The sequence below is a fragment of the Terrapene carolina genome, unplaced genomic scaffold (genome assembly GCF_002925995.2).
Source record: "Terrapene carolina triunguis isolate 2854851 unplaced genomic scaffold, T_m_triunguis-2.0 Scaffold310, whole genome shotgun sequence".
NCBI lineage: Eukaryota > Metazoa > Chordata > Testudines > Emydidae > Terrapene > Terrapene triunguis.
Genome location: NW_020664661.1, coordinates 252,918 through 276,634, shown reverse-complemented (window position 1 = coordinate 276,634; position 23,717 = coordinate 252,918). Strand labels below are relative to the sequence as shown.

Here is a 23,717-nt window from a genome sequence, read left to right as displayed (position 1 = left end):
GATGGTGACCCCAACACCCTCCCAGTCCTGAATTATCTCCAAAATGTGTGTTCGGCATGGCCCAGCCCTCTCTTGTCCAATTCAGTTATTATAGGGCCATTGCCCTTGTAAGGGATCAATATACAAGAGTTTGCTACTTTAACTGGAGTTACCCCCACAGTTCAGTTTAAATAAACTTACTTAAGCCAGTGCTATGTTTAAACTACAAAGAGAGATTTTTAAGGAAGTACAAATATAAGGTATTCAAGTCAGAAATGACTACAAATTAAATAAAGCTAAAACACATTCTAGCAGCTAAAATTTAATAAACTAGACTTGGTTCAACGTTAAAATTCTCACCACACGTTCCAGCAACAGGGCAGACCAAATTCTCACGTCAGAACTCCTCCCAAAATCCAAAGGCTGGTTCCTTTTTTCCCCCTTAGGTGAGAGAGAGCGCAATAAGGCGAAAAAGAAAATACCTAGGGCATTTTTGCCCCTCACTTTTATAGTCCAGCTACCCTTTGAAATGCATTTTCCTGAGGGTCAGCCCCTAGTTAAGTTCCTTTTTACTGTGATGACAAAGACATGGAGTCTCATGATGATGGAGATTCCCTGTTGGTGTTTGCTAAAATGCAGATTGAGCTGTTCCTGCTCCCTGCCGTTGAGGAAGAACAGGCACTAGACTGGTGATTGCCAATCAACTTTGATGACACCTGGCTCAAGGCAACAGCTAGTCCTTGAGAAACAGGTTTACCTCCTTCCCAAACTTGTCTCGTAAACACATTTCAGTCATAATTTCAGCATATATTCAGAGCTTTATAATGTTGTTATACACATTTAACCACATTATTGATCAGTGAGTTATTAGTTTTCAAATGATACCTCACAAGGCATATTTTGTACAAAGAGCATTACAGTGGTGTGTAGGGTGTGAATACAGGGGTGCATTCAGCATCTAGATCTTTAATAAAAATTAAATAGCATTGAACTAATCCCTATAGAATCCTGCTAGAAACAGTTCCATGTATTGATACCCGCCATTACTAACTACATTTTGAGAGCTGTCTGTGAGCCAGTTTTTAATGTCTTGTTAATTCCATATAACAACACTTTGATTTAAAAAACTTGTATGTGGTACCAAGTCAAATGCCTTGGAGAAATCCAAGTATATTGTATCATCGCAGTTGCCTTTATCAATCAGACCTGTAATTCTGTCAAAAAAGACAAAAGATTTCTTTGACAAGCCTTATCTTCCATGAAACCAAGCTAACCGGCATTATCAACAAAGAATTAGATGTTAAAAATAAAGACCAAAATGAACTCTTTCATTATTTTACCCAGATTGATGTCAGGCTAACCAGGCTGTAGGTCCCAGGGGCATCCCTTTTACCTTTTTAAAATATTGGAACGACATTGCCAGTCCTCTAATCCTTTGGCATTTCCCTTCTTTTCCAAGATTTATTAATTTTTAACACCAGTGGTTTAGAGCACTTCTCAGCTATTTCAAGACTCTTGGGTGCACAGTATCTGGGCTTTTGATTTTAAAAGGTTTGAGTTTAGCCAATGCTGCCTCACATCTTTCTTTGTTACAGATAGTAAATTTTCTATTCCATCCACATCATCCTCTGGGATGGATACATCCTGCTGCTTTGTTCCAAATACAGAACAGAAATAGCTACAGTGTATAAACCAAGAGATTTTTTTTTACCCCAGCTAAGCTCTTGGCATCAATACTATCTTGTTGCAATGAGGCTCAGTCCTGTCTCTGTAACCTTTTATCACATTTAAATTTGTTGCCTTTTGATTTCAGCATCTGTCTTTTTTTCCACCAAAACCTTTCAACAGGGAAATAAGAAACAACACATAGCCCAATGCCAGGAAACTTGCATGCTCATATGCTTTGTGTCAGTTAGGATCAGCACATCTGACTGTCTCACATTCCCCGCATTTAGGAATTTATTTTGTCTTAATGCTGCTGAGGTCACTGTGAAGGGTTTGATGAAGCTGGGGTATGTATTGGTTGGAGATATCATGAAAGACTTAGGGAATGTTGGAGTGCGTTATTGACAGCATTGTAGGCTATATGAAGATCGAAAAGAATCCACAAGTCTTTCCCCTTACATTATGGGGTTAGGGGAGTGTGTCCTACGCAACAGTACCTGACTAAAAGGAATTTTTGTTTGCTCCAAGCGTAGTTTTTCATAGGGCTTTGGCATATCTCAGTGCATAGCTCCCCTCAGTCAGGGAGAAAGAGAGCTGCACCCACCTGGGAATCAGAGGAGGAAACTGTGCTGCTGAAATGGCTCCTAGCTCTGTCAACCCTTCTGAACCTATGAACACATCAATATACGATGAGTGCCAGCTTGGCCAACACCAGGGATTGAACCGATAAGCTCCAGCACTAAATGCATGAGTCTTTGCAGTTTGTACTCAACCTAAGACTGGTCAAACTCTCCTCCTCTGTGGATCGGCACAGGGGGACCAGTGTGCACACAGTGAACAGTGGGTCGCACAAGCAAACTAACAAATGACTGAAATGTGAAAACCATGGTGTGAATCAGCAGAAAAGAATTGGCAAGTCATGTGAATCTGGGCTGGTCTACACTAGGGGCAGGGGGGATCGATCTAAGATACGCAACTTCAGCTACGCGAATAGCGTAGCTGAAGTCGAAGTATCTTAGATCGAATTACCTGGGATCCACACGGCGCGGGATCGACGGCCGCGGCTCCCCCGTCGACTCCGCTACCGCCGCTCGCTCTGGTGGAGTTCTGGAGTCGACGGGGAGCGCGTTCGGGGATCGATATATCGCGTCTTAATGAGACGCGATATATCGATCCCCGCTAGATCGATTACTACCCGCTGATCCGGCGGGTAGTGAAGACGTACCCTCTGTTTCTTCTCACTGTGTGGATCACACAACCATCCCTTTCCCCACATAGATCAACAGCAGCTTGAATCCTTTCACTTCAGATCCCTAGCTTCGACCCACTAACAGTTTTTTTTCCTGTTAAATGCTAGGGTTCTTTGCTACAGTGACCTTGCACAAGTTCTCTGCTAATATGAGAAGGGGGAAAAAGCAGTGTTTTGCAGCTCTTCCCTGTCTTCTACATGGGGGGGGGGGGGGGGAGTTATTGCTTTACTAAATTGCACGGACATTTAAACAGCACTAAAAGATGAGATTTGAACTCCTGCTCTCCTCTTTCCTGGCTTAGGAAACTTCCTTAGGCTACAGGGATGGATGGTGAAGGAGTTAAGAGTCAGTCTGCCTCAAATTAGAGTTCGGCAGGTTTAACTTGGTGCCTGTTTTCCATCAGGGAGAACAGTTATACAATGCTCCATCGACAAATACTCCCACAGTGTAACTGATATCAACACATCCTCACACGAGAAGCAGCAATATGGCCACAGGCCAGGCCCAGACATGTTTTAGGTTTGTTGCAAGAGGGGTACAATAAAAAACGAGACAATCCACACACACACAAAAATTGGTTATTTTTGAATTCTTATTATTCTCATTATCAATATATTTTTCATCAAACCACCATGAGTGCAGTTAGAATTGCTCAAAGTTTGCATTCTGCTTTAGGTTTTGCTCTTTCAATGAGATTTTTACACTTTAAAGGTTTAAAGCGCCTGTTAAAACTGAACTCTGTAACCCAGTGTTAACATACTACCTCTCTCATGTCCATATACGAATACAACGAGTATGGCACAAGTTCTGTATCTATGGGTCTCCCACACTCCTTTGTGGCACAGGGCACACAGCTCACACATACCATTACCAGATGCTCCAGAGGCAGGGGGAACATCAAAAGGAAACTGCCCGGATGTAAGAGGTACATTCTGTGGGTAGCACAGGACACATTCGACAACACTCAGGCATGCTGCTGCTGCTGCAGGGTGTGCACCCAACACCCTTCCTCCTGCTGACAAATTACCTCTTGCTACACTCTCCTCACATGCGCAAGAAAGTAAGTGAACTTGAACTGTTGCAGCAGCTAAGTGTCTGGGAGCTGATGGTCTAGTTTGAAGGGTCTTTCACAAGAGATTCCTCAAGGGACAGAGTTTCATTTTTGGGCACTAGAGAGCAGGGAGAAGATGCTGGAATTCAATGGTTGGGCTCTGCCACTCTCAGAATTTGCTGCAGGCTCCAGCGTGTAATCCATTGCTGCTAAAGGTATTCAAGTGCCTGCATGTGCCGGGTGAATTTCTGACGTAGTTCTATCAAAATGAGATTTTTGTCTGAGCCTGTCAAATGCAGGGCCTCAGGGCAGCTGCATAACAAATACCCTGCAAAGAGGAACACAAACACCAGGATACCGGGAGCTTAGAAAACTGCCTTTATTCTATTAGTTGTTGGAAAAAAGAAATAATACAGAAAAGAAGAGTTTAGTTGGCTGCAGATCAGCAAGAAGTTCACAGATGGGAGTTTGGCCACCAGGTGGTAACCAACCAATACATAAAGAACTTGCATTTTTATAGCCTTGAGCTGAGTCCAGCAGGTTAACTTAAAGCTTCTGAAATGTTCAGTTGCCTTGAGTGTGAACAGGCTGCCTTTCCCTGGCTCCTAAGGCAGGTGCCGGAAGATCACAGAAAAAACCTCTTCCTGGGTGCAGAGATTAGAATTTATACCATACAAATGGGTCAGACACTAACAAACAAACAGGGAGGTGGGGGAGGAATCAGCTGCTTTCCACTCACCATTATTTTCAAATAAACTTTCTTAAAAAACTAACAAAACAAAAACAAAAAAAACCCCAGAAAAACCTTACTCAGGGATTACAAGTAACAGTAGTAGGAAATCCAATTATACAAAAAATATTACACTGCAGCTGGGGCATATAGATTTATTTTTGGTACCATACATTTAAATGGCACTAATTAAATGGTAACTAAAAGGTAACTAACATGAAACTACAGAACTGTCACTTTTCATAGCTTGATGGGATCTGTTATTTCAGGGTGGTCACAGTTTCAAACTATCGTTTTACACCCTATGCAGCCATGAAAAAACAAATCTCCCTAAAATGTGAAAGCACTGGCGTTATTCTGGACTCCACATACAGCCATGTAGCTCTTGTACCCAATTTGAATGGTACACTAGTTATAAAGTAGTTACAGCCCAATTCTCAGTGTTACCAGCTTTTTCCTCTTTCTAGAAAGAAGCAAGAAGTTAGAGAATTGTCTTCAATTAGTGCCTGGCACATCCTGCACGTGCAGACGTTTGTTAAAGGAATGTTGACGTTACTTGTGTGCACAGATGAATTTGATGCAAACTGTTATAAAAATCATAGTTGACTTCTAAATATTGGTAGCAAGATGATTTGATTTTTAAATCTCTTAAGTAAATTATTATAGATAAATGAAAAAGGCCAGTAATCATACACTAAGATTAATAAACAGCACTTCAAAATTAATCAAGTGCAGAGTGCTGCCTGGGCCGCCTTCCCTTGGCCATGCTTTACAAGAGAAGGCAGCCAGATTTTTTCTTGCCACGCCGGGCTTGCAAAGCAGCTCTAGTGGCCATTTCAAAAACCTCCCTCACACCGTCTTTGGTCTTTGCAGAGCACTCCATGTACCCGAATGCACCAATGCGGTTTGCCATGTCTCTGCCTTCTTCAGGTTTGACTGGCTCCTGTGGAATACAACAGTAAAAGCAAATTAGTAGGGTCCAACAATGCACCTGAACAGGTCATTCCTTTCATCGTCTTCCAGGTTTGCCAGAAGTGCAAACTATATACTCTGTTTAGATCCCATCTGGAATCTAAAATGCACGTTTATTTTCTGGATTAAGACCCAGTTTAATTAAGAATAATGTTAAACACATTTTCTTTCCCACAGGTTGTAACAACACCACCTCACATTACTGAAGAATTTTTAAAATCTCATTTACCTCATCACTTCATTTATTTACATTTTGGACAATGAAAATGATAGCCCAGTTTGGATCAGTCAGTGTCACTTATTTATAGTCCATTTATTGAGGGTCCAATTCTCATGTCATAGTATAAAAGCTTCAACATTTGTGTTGCAAACGCTTCAGGGGAATATATGTTTAAACAAACTGTTGCCATTGGCAATTTAAAAAAAGTCATGGAACCAGTGACTTAATGATACTTGGGAAGTAAAAGCAATTTTAGAAGTCATTACCATAGCAGTACCAAACTCCTCAGCAATATTAATAGTTACAAAAATTGCTGTGTCACTTTTTGTTTAAAAGAAACATTATGCCAGGACAGTCAAGTTTGCCTATTTGGGCAGGGTATTCTCATGCTGAAGGATGACTACTTTTTACTAGACCTGGTATGCTGCTGTTGGAGATTGTTTCAAAACGAACCACATTTTGTCTTTACTCATGAACAAACCAAAGCAAGGCTGTTCAAGATATTATTTAAAACCACTGTCCAATGCAATGGTTTCTTTGTGGGACAGTGTACTCTGAGTACCGGATAAATGGTATCCTACATGGTAACCTAAGCGTCTATTTTGTTGAGTATGTGCTTGGTGTGTTGATTTTACCTTATCACTAACCTCCCAACTCTTCTAGAGCCACTCCTCCAATCTGGGGCATTCATCTACCAATACTCTAACTGATGAGAGAGAAATTCTTCATTTCTTTGAGAGTGACCTTTACTGCTAGGAAGCCCCAAGAAGGTTAGGAAAGCATCATTTGGTGCCTCTGACAAGATCCTTCGTAAGAGGCTACTAAAGAAAATATCCAACTGCAACTGGGCATCGTTCGGCTCTTTAACGTCTGTATTTAACAACTTAGTTCTGACTTAAACTATGCAACCATAACACTTAAGTAACAGATTGTGTTTATTTTTCATCTAAAAGAGGCTTTCAATTTTCTGTCCTGAATAACTGTCATTTCCAGCCCGTTCTCTATGATCTGTATTGCTCTGAACATTTTCCAATTTCAATACAAGCCCCACTTAGCTATTTCCCACAGATCATCACTTTGTTCCTGAAACTTCATTGCAAGGCTGAGTCAAAACACACCCAGGGTGACCTGCTCTACATCAGCTTAGCAAGAAACAGGAGCACACAGAAGAGGGGTGGAGAAGACAGGATGCGATAAAGGAATCTAACACTTGTTCTTCTACCTAGCGGAGCCAAACTGCACTAGAGAAGGATGAGGAGACAAGTAGCTTTGTTCCAGGATATGGTGCTGAGGGGATGGTGTCCAGGGAAAGCTGCCAATCAGTGCAGACACTTAGTTAATGTGCTCATTAGCCATATTACAAAAACTGTCACGTTTTATTGTAAGAAGGGCAGAAAGATACTTGCCTGCTTCATTTTGGCCAGCTCCCGTCGTGTGTGCTCATCATTTCTTAAGTCCTTCTTGTTTCCTACCAGGATGATAGGCACATTGGGGCAGAAATGTTTCACCTCTGGGGTCCACTTCTCTGGTATGTTTTCTGCAGGGAGGAGGAGAAAAAAAGCAGAAGTGTCTCGTAATCCACATACAAGACTAAAGAAAAGTGTTTGGGGCAGTTTTCTTTTTAAGATCATCTCTGCTTTCTGACTAGAACTATGCTGCTTTATCCCATGAAATTTCATTCAGCTTCTGGTGAGATATAAACCACTAATCATCACATTTCTTCCCTCTTGTTGCAACTACCACCAAATACACAAACAAACATTCTAAAGCCAGGGCCTGTCTGTTACCTTCCCAAATTCCTGTTTGAAGTGGTCTCTCATTTCCATTTTTCTGGTCACTAGCATGTCCATTTCTCCAAGCCCCATTCATATCCAGAAAGTCAGGCCCCATGCTCTGCATGTACACAAGGCCTTAAATAATCATCTCTCAGAGACCAAACCTACCCACAAGTTTTAGACTTTTGGTGCACATGAAGGCAAGACTGGGGATCCATCTGTCTCAGCGCTGAGACTGTCCAAATGAAACAGATGATATTTCATGATTGCTATATGACTTGGCAGGTGTTCAGCCACCCGGAGGGAATGGTCTGACAAATGTTTGAACTATTGGCTACACGAGCTTTGTGAGAACAAGACTCCAACACCACAGCAGAGGAAATTCCTACACCAGACCTCAAGTGTAGCTCAAACAAACCTGTCCGACCATGGTCTCCACAGCACAACCCATACATGCTAAAGGAGAATTTAGTTTCCTTTGCCACAACTATCAAGGAAATGCTATTCCCCATAAGCAACCCCAATAACTTGTTCAACTGCACTGTGAGTGAAGGCTAGGTAACCTGTGCATTAGAGCATGGGAAGTAGAGATGGCATCATATCTACCTCAACAAAACTCAAACACAGCTTAACAATCAGGCATTTGGGGGAAACCTCTGGCACACAGAAAGGCCAAATAGCAGGCTACAGTGTTATGAGCAAAGCTCTTACCCTACACAAACCCGGTATATTCAATGAGACAGACAGATGAAAGCAGTATCTTTCAAGACTGTCCCATCAAGCTTGCTGTTTTAGCTCAGTGCAACTAATGGGCAGCTCCACAGGCAGAAGGAAGAATGCCTCAACGTTTCCTCTAATTTTTTTCCATCCATGAATGAATTTTGCTTTGTGCACCAATATTGAGGTAATGTGCAGATGTGCGCCACAAGTAGGAACTAAAAACCTAGCTATAATTTTTTTTTTTAAAGTTACCATAGGGATAATTACTCCAGCCAGGACAGGTTAGGCATTGTAGAACTCACTACTTGAAAAAAATTAAATTTAAGAGTAAGAGAAATAAAAATTATGACATGCATAGACTAGTAAAAAAACCTCAAATAACAGCACTTTGAAAGAATAAAATTACAGAGGATATATGTGCACTGCAGGAAGTACCAAGAAGTAACAATAATAATAATACCAGTATGTGTTGGGAGGTGGGCGAGAGAGACAGAGTGAGAGAGACAGACAGATGCTGCCCCTTTAAGTAGATCAGCACTCACCAGTCTGAATGCTGCTTGTTCAGACACAGCACCACCACCACCAGCTCCGTCCCACTTCTGAGCCCTGTCGTGTCTCCCCCACCCCCGGCTCTGCGGGGGGGGGGTACCGGGGGGGGGGGGGGGGAGGGCGTGGGACATCCTGACATCAGCAGCCCCCACTCTGCATAGCAAGCAGAAGGCTGCCAGGAGCAGCTGGCCAGGGGCTCCAAGGCAAAGGTCAGGAGCAGCGCAGCACGGGGGGAGGGGCACCTGACATGTACGGCACTTGATCAACTCTTGTGCGGCTGCGCAGGTACGCAGCTTAGAGGGAACTCTGCTCTGGACCACCTCTGGGACCCAGAGGGAAGTGGACATTCCTTTATACGGTCTCTCAGGGAGCTGATACAACAATGCAACTGTTTGGCCTGGGGGTGGAAGTCACTGTCAACACTCCGATAGCTGGCAGTCCTCATCTACAACATGGCCAAGGATTAAACTTTCCACGCCAATAAACCCCAGAGAATGGAGTCTATTCCTGTGTGAATCCAAGAGTTCCAGCCTAGTGCTTTTTCTCATTGGCCACCATCACTGCCCAAGATCTCAGGCTCAGGCAAGTAAACAACATTTGAAAATATTGCTCATGGACTGGATACAGACTGGCTGCCACTTCCAAGATGGGAGGAACTGAACTGAGGCCCTCAAATGCTGATCCCGTCTGAGCTGGGGAGAGTTTCATACAGGCAAAGGATGGCACCCCTTCGGTCTCTGGCACTACAACAGAGCTCACCGTTGCTGGAGAGGAATCTCCTGGCCATCTCAGTCCCTGGCACCAAGGGCTCCTTGGCTCTGACAACTTGGGATAACTACCCACTCTGGAATGACCTCAGAAAGTCCCCTTCCTGCTGCAACTAGCTTCTTGTTCTAAGCCTGGAAGTTGGTAGATCAAATGGACTCTAGGGATAAGATATGGTCTATTGTTATTTGTATTACAGTAGCACCTAGATGCCTTGAGATTGGGGCCCTGTTATCCTGGGCACTGTATAGACCTATAGTAGCAGTCCCTGCCCCAAAGAACTGACAATCCAAATAGAAACGACAGAGGGAAACAGAGGCATAGAGCGGTAAAGGAACTTCCCCAAGGTCACACAGCAGATCAGTGGCAGAGAGTCTGGAAGAGAACCAGGTCTCCAAAGTCCCAGTCCAGTGCCTTATCCACTGGACTAAATCCCAGCTTGCAGTCTGCTCAGGAAGTGCTAGAGAGTCAGGTCACTGAGGAAACCCCAGCTCAGACCTCACGGTCCATCCTTGAGCAGCTCTTTGCAGCTGACAGTAATGGACCCTCTCAGCCCAGACTCAGTCTACCTCAGCGGTTCTCAAATTTCATTGCACCACAACCCCCTTCTGACAACAAAGATTACTACAGGACCCCAGTGCCTTGTATAACTCTAGAATAGTTAGTATATTTGAAATCAAAATGCATTATAAAGCCACATCTACAAAAAAATAGCCACTAAATATTTCAATTCACAATCCACTCGCAAGACAATCTTTATATTCAGCAGTAAAAAATAAATATGCACCTAATGAGAGAGGTGAGCTTGTATTGATGAACACAAAGGCTTGAAGCAGGGCTCTGTGTGGGTGAGGTAAAGATGGAAGCCCTGTATTTGTTTTTCAGTAAAGTCAGTGCTGAAAACCCAGCTTCACACAGGTAGGTGGATGAAAATGGCATAAGTGCTTTCAAAGCTGCAGATGACAGCTCTGGATATTCTTCACGCACAGCAATCCAGAAGTTAGCAAAGGGTTGTTCAGAAAATCTCAGCATCATTGTCTCATCACAGGAAAGAGCCATTAATGTTTCTTTCACTATAAAGTGACACAACAGCACTTGCAGTCACTTCTGCATTAAAGGGATTTCTAATCCATGCCTGTTTTCTGATCCTTTACAGGGAAGTACTCCCAAAGCTGCAGTTTAAGGCTTTCCAGGTGGCTGATAATGAATTGCCAATCATATTTTGGCAAGGCATTTTCATCCAAAAAGTTATCCAGTAAAAAGCACCCTTCAAAACTGCTACAGTCCACACGAGCATACCACAAGGAAAATTTCTTGAATCAACTTTCGATTTTGTCAGTGAGAGAAAAGACGAAAGTACCTCGTACTTGAAGTGAGGTACTGGCATTCAAAAATGTCTGCCAGGTAAGCTAGCAAAGCAAGCCACTTGGTATCTGCAAACTTTTCCACCAGCAGGGAATCTTTGAATGAAAAATTCTCACTTCCTCTCTCAGCTCAAACAAACGATGGAGAACCTTTCCCCGAGAGAGTCACTGAATTTCTGCGTGTTAAAGTAACGGACGGTGCTCAGCTCTCATCTCGTCAAACAAAACTCCAAACAGACACACACTTGTTGAGCTACTCTTGATGAAGTTGACGGTGCGAACACAGTTTAATCAAGAACTTGTTTTAGAATGGGTGGCATTTTTTTGCAACTAGGTCTTGCCTGTGTATAATACAGTGAGCCCAAACTGCTTGCAGTGCAACAGCCTGCACTTGAGTGACTATCTCACTGTTTTTTTCCAGTCTCGGCACAAGCACCGTCCCTGCAAATTCCTACACAGCACTGTTATTCCAAGCCAGAATCAGAGACAAAAGCATCCAAAAGTGCAAAGAGCTGTTCCCCTGTAGCATGCTGTGGTAATGGCTGGTAGAACAGAAATTCTTCTTGGAGTTTTTCCATCACTCTCAAATTTTATGTATGTCAGTATCTGAACAGCATCAGACACATCCATCGTTTTGTCAAGCTGAATGGCAAAAAAGGACTTTGCTTGATTTTGGCAATCACTTGCTCAGTCACGTCATTTGCCATCCATGAATACACCTTGCAATGATTCAATTCTCCTGACACTAAGCTGAGTTGCTGCACTTTGCCCCACCATAATTGAAAACACTTTCTTGGCACATGGCAGAAAAAAAGTTTCTCTGATATCGTGTGGTGTCCCAGTTTTAGCTATCCAGTATGACACATGAAAGATATCTCAAGGGCTCTCTTATTTCCTGTAGTTGCCATTCTCAGTGTTCTTTTCTAGCTCTGTAGCTCTCCCAGCTTTTGCTGGGGAAAAATCGAGCAGTTTTGTTTGAAGAGAACTGTGCCATGTCTGCAAGTGCCATAACGTTTTAGATGGTTTTAAGCTCTCCTTTGCCAGAACTTCACCACACATGACACACTGTGCCCATGGGTCTTCCTCAAAGCCAGTCCATGTAAATCCATATTCCAAATATTTCGGATGGTATTTGCAGTTTCTTTTTCTTTCTTTCTTTCTTTTTTTTTTAAACTGCTGTTTGGATCCTTGTTGTGAACTCTTCTTTAGCTAGAAGTGGCAATCGACTACCCTTCATTACCCCTCTTTCCTACACTTTTCTTCAGAAAACGGTTCATTGCTAAAATTATTTCTACATCAACTTTTCAAACTGGCTTCAACCATAACACATGCCGGGTCCTTGCTAGGAAACTACACAGGTGTCTGAGTAGACAGAAGTGATGCACAGAGCCAGGGTTAGGGAGTGGGAAGCAGGGCAATTGTCTGTGGCCCCATGCCACAGGGGGCATGCAGCTAAGTTGCTCGGGCTGGGGTTCCGGCTGTCAGCAGGGGCTGAAATTTGTGGCAAGAAACTCAGGGTAGGGGGTGGGGGAGAAAGTGCCCCCCACCCTCTCTGATACCCGTGCAGTTTCAGCCACAGCCCCACAGTCAGGGACTCTATATAGGTGTGCAACGATTAATCAATTGTCTCAGCGAAGTTTCTGCCTATCAAAGGGGAGCTCCTTTTCAGTATTCTAGAGCAGTGGTTCTCAAATTTTTTTTTTCCACGAACCACTTGAAAATTGCTGAGGGTCTCGGCGGACCACTTAATGATCTTTCCAAATGTTGTTTGTACCGTTAGCTAAGTATTGTTTTGGATTCAAGTGTTTTGGATAAAAGCACTATATATTAAAAAAAAAAGGAATCAGTTCTACAAATAAAAACACAAAACTCATATTTTAATATCAGTAGTCTTACCTTTCTAATGCGATGGATGTGCCCTCTCTCCCCCGCTGTGACAGCCCCCAAGCTGGGGCTGGGTAGGAGGGCCATCTCTCCCTGGCAACCACAGCCCTGGAGTTGGGGAAAGTTGCCTCTTTCCCTGGCTGTGCAGCCCTGCACATCCCGAATTCCCCCCACCCTCTGTGCGGTTCCACTAATTAGGTGGGTGGCCCTTTATTGTCTCGTGTGCGGCCGCCCAGGCACGCACCTTAGAGGGAACTATCCACGGACCACCTGAATGGAGCTTGCAGACCACAGGTGGTCCGCGGACCACAGTTTGAGAACCTCTATTCTAGAGCTCCCTAGGGAACTCAGAGAGCTGAAGCCAAGATGCCCAAGCGGTGAACAGCAGAGGCTAACAGAGGGAGTTTGCCTGAGATCTGTCCGAGAGGAGGTACGCTAAGTGCTGCATTGGGGGGCTGTGTTGGTGAGTATCTGAGTGTTTGTTGCTGGGACAGTTTGTCAGTTTGACCGTGTGCTTGCTTGCTTGTTTTTGTTTGTTTGTTTGAAAAGTGTGAATTGGGAGTGCTTTGTTCCAGGTGGGCCTTGAGTGGTATATAAGGGCAGTCAGCAGCGAACCTGCTGAGCGGCGAACAGCAGAGGCTAACAGAGGGACTTTGCCTGGGGAGAGCTCACTGAGCCTTACATCTGCAGGTTTCTCTGAGTAGTTCCTGCAACAGCTGAGGAAGCTCTTAAGAGGAAGGTGATATGGAAGGTGACCGATCAGCTGTTGTAACCTGCACAGGTTGTGCCATGTTTGTCCTTCTTCCACAGGACAGAAGCGACTTTGTCTGTACAAAGTGCAAGCTGGTCTCCATATTGGAAGAGAAGGTTCGAGGTCTGGAGAAACGAGTATCGACTCTGCGTTGCATAAGGGAAAATAAAGATTTCCTGGACAGACGTCAGGAGATGCTTCTACAGCCACAATGTTCTGAAGATTCAGAGCAGGCGCAGCAGGGACAGAAGGATGGTGAAGAAGTTTGGCAGCATGTGACCTCCAGAAGGAGAAAGAGGAGCGTCCATGTACCAGCAATGGAGATACAGGTGAGCAATCGTTTCCATGTTCTCTCTACAGGTACTATTGCGGAGAGTGGACTAGATGATCCATCTGAGGGAAGGGAGCAGAAGGAGACTCCACCGATTGGAAGGCAAAAGATGCACTGTCCTAGGGATGGGGGTTCCACGACCACCACTCCCAAGAGGAGGAGAAGGGTGGTGGTGGTCGGGGACTCCCTCCTCAGGGGGACTCAGTCATCTATCTGCAGCTCCGACTGGGAAAACTGAGAGGTCTGCTGCTTGCCAGGAGCTAGGATACACGATGTGACGGAGAGACTGCCGAGACTCATCAAGCCCCCGGATCGCTACCCCTTCCTGCTTCTCCATGTGGGCACCAATGATACTGCCAAGAATGACCTTGAGCGGATCACTGCAGACTACGTGGCTCTGGGAAGAAGGATAAAGGAGTTTGAGGCACAAGTGGTGTTCTCGTCCATCCTCACTGTGCAAGGAAAAGGCCTGGGTAGAGACTGTCGAATCGTGGAAGTCAACGAATGGCTACGCAGGTGGTGTCGGAGAGAAGGCTTTGGATTCTTCGACCATGGGATAGTGTTCCAAGACGGAGGAGTGCTAGGCAGAGACGGGCTCCACCTAACGAAGAGAGGGAAGAGCATCTTCGCCAGCAGGCTGGCTAACCTAGTGAGGAGGGCTTTAAACTAGGTTCACCGGGGGAAGGAGACCAAAGCCCTGAGGTAAGTGGGGAAATGGGATCCTGGGAGGAAGCACAAGCAGGAGAGCGCAAGAGGGGAGGACTCCTGTCTCATACTGAGAAGGAGGGACGATCGATGAGTTATCTTAAGCGCCTATACACAAATGCAAGAAGCCTGGGAAACAAGCAGGGAGAACTGGAAGTCCTGGCACAGTCAGGGAACTATGATGCGATTGGAATAACAGAGACTTGGTGGGATAACTCACATGACTGGAGTACTGACATGGATGGATATAAACTGTTCAGGAAGGACAGGCAGGGCAGAAAAGGTGGGGGAGTTGCATTGTATGTAAGAGAGGAGTATGACTGCTCAGAGCTCCGGTATGAAACTGCAGAAAAACCTGAGAGTCTCTGGATAAAGTTGAGAAGTGTGAGCAACAAGGGTGATGTTATGGTCGGAGTCTGCTATAGACCACCAGACCAGAGGGATGAGGTGGACGAGGCTTTCTTCTGGCAACTAGCAGAAGTTGCTAGATCACAGACCCTGGTTCTCATGGGAGACTTCAATCACCCGGATATCTGCTGGGAGAGCAATACAGCGGTGCACAGACAATCCAGGAAGTTTTTGGAAAGTGTAGGGGACAATTTCCTGGTGCAAGTGCTGGAGGAACCAACTAGGGGCAGAGCTTTTCTTGACCTGCTGCTCACAAACAGGGAAGAATTAGTAGGGGAAGCAAAAGTGGATGGGAACCTGGGAGGCAGTGACCATGAGATGGTCGAGTTCAGGATCCTGACACAAGGAAGAAAGGAGAGCAGCAGAATACGGACCCTGGACTTCAGAAAAGCAGACTGACTTCCTCAGGGAACAGATGGGCAGGATCCCCTGGGAGAATATCATGAAGGGCAAAGGGGTCCAGGAGAGCTGGCTGTATTTTAAAGAATCCTTATTACGGTTGCAGGAACAAACCATCCCGATGTGTAGAAAGAATAGTAAATATGGCAGGCGACCAGCTTGGCTAAACAGTGAAATCCTTGCTGATCTTAAACGCAAAAAAGAAGCTTACAAGAAGTGGAAGATTGGACAAATGACCAGGGAGGAGTATAAAAATATTGCTCAGGCATGCAGGAGTGAAATCAGGAAGGCCAAATCACACTTGGAGTTGCAGCTAGCAAGAGATGTTAAGAGTAACAAGAAGGGTTTCTTCAGGTACGTTTGCAACAAGAAGAAAGTCAAGGAAAGTGTGGGCCCCTTACTGAATGAGGGGGGCAACCTAGTGACAGAGGATGTGGAAAAAGCTAATGTACTCAATGATTTTTTTGCCTCTGTCTTCACGAACAAGGTCAGCTCCCAGACTGCTGCACTGGGCAGCACAGTATGGGGAGAAGGTGACCAGCCCTCTGTGGAGAAAGAAGTAGTTCAGTTTTTCTAAATAGTCCCGGACGTGCACAAGTCCATGGGGCCGGATGCGCTGCATCCGAGGGTGCTAAAGGAGTTGGCGGATGAGATTGCAGAGCCATTGGCCATTATTTTTGAAAACTCATGGCGATCGGGGGAGGTCCCGGATGACTGGAAAAAGGCTAATGTAGTGCCCATCTTTAAAAAAGGGAAGGAGGAGGATCCGGGGAGCTACAGGCCAGTCAGCCTCACCTCAGTCCCTGGAAAAATCATGGAACAGGTCCTCAAGGAATCAATTATGAAACACTTAGAGGAGAGGAAAGTGATCAGGAACAGTCAGCATGGATTCACCAAGGGGAAGTCGTGCCTGACTAACCTAATTGCCTTCTATGATGAGATAACTGGCTCTGTGGATGAGGGGAAAGCAGTGGATGTGTTATTCCTTGACTTTAGCAAAGCTTTTGATACGGTCTCCCACAGTATTCTTGCCGCCAAGTTAAAGAAGTATGGGCTGGATGAATGGACTGTAAGGTGGATAGAAAGCTGGCTAGAACGTCGGGCTCAACGGGTAGTGATCAATGGCTCCATGTCTAGTTGGCAGCCGGTTTCAAGCGGAGTGCCCCAACGGTGGGTCCTGGGGCCGGTTTTGTTTAATATCTTTATTAATGATCTGGAGGATGGTGTGGACTGCACTCTCAGCAAGTTTGCAGATGACACTAAACTGGGAGGCGTGGTAGATACACTAGAGGGTAGGGATCGGATACAGCGGGACCTAGACAAATTAGAGGATTGGGCCAAAAGAAACCTGATGAGGTTCAACAAGGACAAGTGCAGAGTCCTGCACTTAGGACGGAAGAATCCCATGCACTGCTACAGAATAGGGACCGAATGGCTAGGTAGCAGTTCTGCAGAAAAGGACCTAGGGGTCACAGTGGACGAGAAGCTGGATATGAGTCAACAGTGTGCTCTTGTTGCCAAGAAGGCTAACGGCATTTTGGGCTGTATAAGTAGGGGCATTGCCAGCAGATCGAGGAACGTGATCGTTCCCCTTTATTCAACATTGGTGAGGCCTCATCCGGAATACTGTGTCCAGTTTTGGGCCCCACACTACAAGAAGGATGTGGAAAAATTGGAAAGAGTCCAGCGGAGGGCAACAAAAATGATTAGGGGTCTGGAGCACATGACTTATGAGGAGAGGCTGAGGGAACTGGGATTGTTTAGTCTGCAGAAGAGAAGAATGAGGGGGGATTTGATAGCTGCTTTCAACTACCTGAGGGGGGGTTCCAAAGAGGATGGAGCTCGGCTGTTCTCAGTGGTGGCAGATGACAGAACAAGGAGCAATGGTCTCAAGTTGCAGTGGGGGAGGTCTAGGTTGGATATTAGGAAACACTTTCACTAGGAGAGTGGTGAAGCACTGGAATGCGTTACCTAGGGAGGTGGTGGAGTCTCCTTCTTTGGAGGTTTTTAAGGCCCGGCTTGACAAAGCCCTGGCTAGGATGATTTAGTTGGGAATTGGTCCTGCTTTGAGCAGGGGGTTGGACTAGATGACCTCCTGAGGTCCCTTCCAACCCTGATATTCTATGATTCTAGAGCTGCCATATCAGCTGCATCTATGGAGGCTTGTAGCAATGTTCTAGCCGATAGTTGACCATGAGCTATGATGGCCTGGAACTGTTTACGATGTTCTGTTGGAAGGTGGTTCAATAGACAAGGTGACTTTTGATGGTATGACTGTACTTTGCCATAAGGGCTTGATAATTTGTGATCCGCAGAGTCTGTGTAGAGTTGCAGACAAATAAGCCATATGGCCCAAAAGGTCAAGCTGTTTTGATCCTTATTGTATGCGGTCAATTTAGCATGGGGCTGACTGCCACGTTCATTTACAGCTGAAACAACCACGGAGTTAGGTGAAGGGTGTGAAAATAAAAATTCATAATCCTTGGCTGGTACACAATATTTCTTATCGGTGCACTTGCACATGGGTGGTACAATTGCCAGAGTCTGCCAGATGGTTTTGGCAGGATCAAGAAGGGCTTCATTTATGGGCAAGGCCATCCACACAAAAGGTGACATTTGCTGAGACTCTTGGACCTATTCTAGGGGAATCTATAGGGAGTATAGAATTTCCTTAGGTCCTGAACTTGCTTAAAGTTGTTTGCCATGCAGGGTGGGGAAGGAATGACAGCTTCATCTGGGAAAGATGAGAAGATGTTAGTTTGTGGAGTATCCTTCTTACCCACTCTGGCCTTCTGTTCTTCAAAAGGTTTCTTCCTGCAACTGAGGTGGCGGAGGAGGAAGAGATGGAGTAGGAGACTACCTGTCCTGACGAGAAACGCTAGGTGCTCATGAAAATTGCTGTCAGTAGGCAGACCAAGGATCCCAATATAGCCTCTGAAGGGAAACATTAGGCATAAGATGTGGCATCCACTGTTGCTCACACCAAGGGGAAGGAGCACCAATGTCTCTCACATGAGTACTCCTTTTCCCTATAGGCATCAGGAAAAGAGCCTCCATACTGGTAGGTAGGGGAATCTTGCACCAAAATGTGACAAGCTCTGACTACCTCAGAAATTGCTGGGAAATCGAGTAGTACCACAAAGAGTTGTAATTCTGGTGACCATGATGACCTTGGTAGTGATAGGTCATTATGGTCACCAGAATTACAACTCTTACAATTAAAATACGTACCGATTAAGAGGGGAGACTCTCTCATTGGAGACATACAGGTCCTTGGAGCACCTAAACTCCTGCCGTACCGGGTGAGTTAGGGGAGCTGAGAGAGGGGTCTGATTCGATGAGTCCCTTACAATGAAGTCATTGGATACTGATGATGTTGATTGTCTTGAAGAATGAGTAGCATGAGATGGCTTAGACTTCTACAGTACTCAGGGAATTATGGGGCTAGGTACCGGAGATTGCAGAGTAAGGTCCATCAGTACTGTCTTGACAGACGCAAAATGTTTCTCCTTGCTGCTCTGGTCATGCTTAGATGGTAGTGGAGTCAGTTTAGGTTCCAAAGCCCACTTGGAACCGTGGCTCCTAAATGAACTCAGGGCCTTGGAAACACTATTGGTACTAGAAGAGCCTGAAGCCTCAGCAGTACTCAGCCCAGGACCTGAGGGGTCAGAAATGGGTGAAATCTGCCAAGACTGAGATCTTTTTGAGACAAGCTCTTTGTGGGGAGAACCGGAACTCCTTGTCTTACAGGCCTTCCCAGTACCTTCTGACATCTTTTCTTTTGAAGATCTGGGTGAAAGTGGTGCTGAATAGACAGGGCACTATGCTCACGTGCAGGCTGATGTACAGGAGTTCCACTGACCTAGATCCAGGGCAGGAAGAAGAGAGCACTCCATCATGAGGAGTTCAAGTTTTATTGTTTTTTTTCTAGCCTTGCTCTTAAGGGCTGCACAAAAATTACACTTCTGAAGGATGTGCATGTCCTCTGAGCAGCGAATGCACTTGGAATGTCCATTGTTAACGGGTATAGCGTCCCAGCAAGTGAGGCAACATTTGAATCCTGGCATACCCCCACAATGGAGGAAAAGGACTCCTCGGGTGTGTGTGAGGGAAATAAAGACCCTCAAAAATAAATGAAATAAAAATGGCAAACTACACTAATTAAACTATGAGGAGTCTGGTGGCAACTTAAACACTAACAGATTTATTTGGGCATAAGCTTTTGTGGGTAAAACACCCACTTCTTCAGATACATGGAGTGAAAATTACAGATGCAGGCATAAATATACTGACACATGAAGAGAAGGGAGTTACCTTACAAAAACACGGCTACCCCTCTGATATTAATTAAACTAAACTTCAATAAAAGGCTAAACTAGAAATAAAGGTGGCAAACTTAACCAACAGTGAAGTAGGCATGCTAGATGCTCTGTCTCAGTTGGAGGAGATTGAGAAGGCACTGAGGGCAGTTTGCCTGCACAACCCTATATATCCTCAGCAGGAGGCACAAGGAGGTGTAGGGCACATGCATTGGTTGAATGGGCACTGCTACTGAAAGTTTCCGATCAAAGGCAAATGGGGTGCACATGCACCTGAAGTGGAGCACCCAGAGGAACACTACTGGAAGAACAAAGATTCATTACACAAAATATTGAAGCTAACACTGCAATGTATATACAAATGTGGTTAGTAGAAATCAGAATTGCCACTCAATATTAAACCATGGATAAATGAATTAAAGGCTGCACAGTACAGTCTCCTAGGGATACAGGAAACCTGGTTTGGATTCAGTTTTACTTACCTAAACTATCAGGACTATCAATTGAAAAACACATAAGTATAACATCGGTGTCTGGATATGACAGAGGCCTAAGTCGATCATAATCTTCTTGTCCTGCAGTATCCCACAGGGCCAACTCAACCTACAGAAAAGAATGAAGGCAGTTAGCCAAAATCATCAAGGGGAAATCTGATTCAAGTGTGAGTAATCCAAGCAAACTAGAGAGTGGATTTCAGTGAACATGACTCAACAGGAGGGGAACACAGTGCACTCCACTTTCACAAATGGAAAATGAGGAGTTGTCTATTCCCTGCGTCCAAAAATCAATTTAACATATTGACAAGATTTTCCATTATATCAGTGGTCATCCCTACACCTCTGAAGAGTGGGAGCTACCAGAAAAAGAAAAGCAAGATGGATGAACTGAAGGGATGTAAGTCTAAAAATAGTTCTCTGAGGCTGGGAAACTCCTCTGTAAACGATCGAAGAGGTCACATTTTCAGTAAAACAGGACTATACATGCACTTGCTTTTCAGGAACTTGGACAGATTAAAAAAAAATTCACCCCACACTCCAACTAAAAGACAAAAATGTCAAAGGGCCACTCATTTCTGTGTAGTTTTACTGAACTTCCACCACCATAGTGGAAACTTAAACCTGCAATTTGCTGATCTTTCTTGTGTGCAACACCCATTATTGCTAAGGGCTGAATAAATGAGGTCATGTTTTAAGATCTCAATTTGGGGCAGAGCTAGGAGAACTACAGCAAAGAATTTTTTGGAAAAAAAAACAAAAACTAGAAAACTACAATAATAAATTTGTAAAACTGCAAATACTAAATGGATGGACCCTACGCAAAATAAAGTTCAGAAACTTTCCAAGCAGCTCTGGTTAAGTGAGACAGGCAGCAACAGGACTCCAAACATCAATATGCTTGAATGCCAAGCAACTGTCAATTGTTTAACTTATGAAGACAACAGCTCAAATGCTACTCTCAATTATAGGGTGCATCTGCCATAAATTTCCAGGAAGGTCGCACTAATGTAACAGAGGGCAGAACTGGGCTCAGAATGAGAAGTTACTTACCAGTAACTTGTTGTGTCCCCTTTGTGCATTCACATTTGTGGGAGCAGGCTCCTGGTGGTGAACACACGGAACCCTCTTCTAAAGCAGTGTCTGCCTGGGAGGTGCACGAGTGCCTTTGTGTAGTGCTGAAGGAGCCGCTCTAGACTACATAACAGTGCGTACCTTTAGCCACCTCAGCTCCTTCTCTACTTTGAGGGCATCTGTGCATTCCCACTTGTGGGACACTTGTGAGTAGTGTTCCCTGTGACATTCTCCTCTGGTATTATCTGGACGAGTGATCTGCTAGGTCACTCCAATCCTTAACTCTGGGAGTCAGCCTTACCCTGCTCTGCTGTGAGAGCCCCCACTCCTGGGCTGTTCACGCACAGCCTCTGGCATGTAAGCTGCTCCTTGGATTGTGCAACCAAATGACACCAGCCAATATCTCCAGTCCCAGACACAACCCTAGGAACCTCCATCTTGCAGTGTCCAGTTTTATGCCCTCTGGACGCTGCAAGCTTATATGAGTTCATCAATTTAACAAAGAAATTGATATGTACCAGGCTTGTTATCCCAAGGGGAGTTTCTGACACGCTTCAAACCAAATGCACTGCTTCAGGTAGAACAAACAAACATTTATTAACTGCAAAGATAAATTTTAAGTGATTATAAAGCAAAAGTCAGATTTGGTCGAATGAAATAAAAGCAAAACGCATTCTAAGCTGATCTTAACACTTTCAATGCCCTTACAAGCTTAGATGCTTCTCACCACAGGCTGGCTGGTTGCTCTTCAGCCAGGCTCTCCCCTTTGATCAGTGCTTTCAGTCACTTGGTGTGGTGTCTGTAGATGTAGGTGGAAGAGAGGAAGAGCCTAGCAAATGTCTCTCCCTTTTATCATGTCCTTTCTTCCCTCTTGGCTTTGCCACCCACCCCCCCTTCAGAGTCAGGTGAGCACTACCTCATCGCAGTCCCAAACTGGCCAAAGGAAAGGGGTGGGGGTGACTCACTCGAGAGTCCAACAGATCCTTTTGTTACTGCCTAGGCCAGCGTCCTTTGTTCCTGTGAGGCTGGGCTGGGTTTGTCCCATACCTGCCCTGATGAGATGTGAACTACCTCTCTGCTCTTGGACAGTTTTTGCCTGGGCTTATTTTAAGCCATGAGGATACATTTTCAGCCTCATAACTACATATAGTGATGTTATAGGTTATAATTTTATGTAACATTACTGTAACAACAATGCTCAGTGCATCATGAGCCTTCCAAAGACACCCGGCATGACAAACTTTGCATTGGATACCACACAATCATTTCACAAGGATGAACATGGAGGTGCTGGGTGTTCCCCCGAGGTACAGAGCATCACGTTCCCTTAGGAAGAAGGCAGGCAAGGACTGCTCTAATAAACTTGGACTGCAGCACTGTCCTACCCAATTTCGCATCGCAGTTCAATTTCAAAAGAAAAATGCCTGGTTAAGGTATGCACTGAACTCCATGTTGCTGCTCTCTGTAGGAGTGGCTCCAGTACAATTTCTTAAGACTATAGATACTGGTACCTTAGTTATGATTTAACAATTCTATGCATCTCTTAATCCACTGGGACAATCTGTGTAGAGATAAATGCCATGGGGAATCTTTCTACATGAACTATAAACAGAGTTTGTCTTAAGAGATTTTATACTGTCTAGGTAAACCCAGGGAGTTATTTTAAAACAGTGTGCAGGTGTGTTTCCCTGAGATGGGAATGGCATCTTAGGAAGAAGACAGCAAGGGAAATGTATTGATTGAGGTGCAAGTCAGATACCAGCTTAGGCCTTATCTACACTACCATGGTAAGTTGACCTAAGTTGCGCTACTTCAGTTACGTGAATAACGTAACTGAAGTTGATGCAGCTTAGGTCGACTTACTGCGGTGTCAATGGGAGACGCCTTCCACCTACTTTTAGGGTTGCCAGGCATCCAGTTTTAGACCAAAACACCCGGTCGAAAAGGGACCCTGGCAGCTGTGGTCAGCACTGCCGACTGGGCCGTTAAAAGTCCAGTCGGCAGTGTTGCAGGTCTAAGGCAGGCAAGTCCCTAACTGTCCTGGCACTGCGCTGCGCCCTGGAAGCAGCCAGCAGGTCCAGCTCCTAGGCAAGGGGGCCATGGGGCTCCGTGTGCTGCCCCTGCCCTGAGCACCAGCTCCACACTCTCACTGGCCGGGAACCATGGCCAATGGGAGCTGGCGGGGGGTGCCTGTGGGTTGGAGCCGGGGGGGGGGGGGGGGGGGGAGGCGCCTGCGGGCGGCACCCAGAGCCTGCCGCCACCTCCCCCCCAACCTAGGAGACGGACCTGCTGGTCACTTCTGGGGCGCAGCG

The 23,717-nt window shown here is 45.2% G+C and overlaps 1 protein-coding gene across 1 annotated transcript in view; it reads right to left on the bottom strand.

Moving 5' to 3' along the window:
• Positions 1–4,308: 4,308 nt before the first annotated feature.
• The window catches only part of RHOA (ras homolog family member A), a 78,380-nt gene continuing 58,971 nt past the window's right edge, over positions 4,309–23,717 (bottom strand). Inside the window, exons 3-5 of the mRNA XM_024211363.3 lie at positions 20,320–20,440; positions 7,274–7,404; positions 4,309–5,618 (exon numbers count right to left, since the gene is read on the bottom strand). Of these exons, the coding sequence (XP_024067131.1) occupies positions 5,445–5,618; positions 7,274–7,404; positions 20,320–20,440 (426 nt within the window). The 3' untranslated portion in view covers positions 4,309–5,444. The remainder of the gene's footprint in view (positions 5,619–7,273; positions 7,405–20,319; positions 20,441–23,717) is intronic.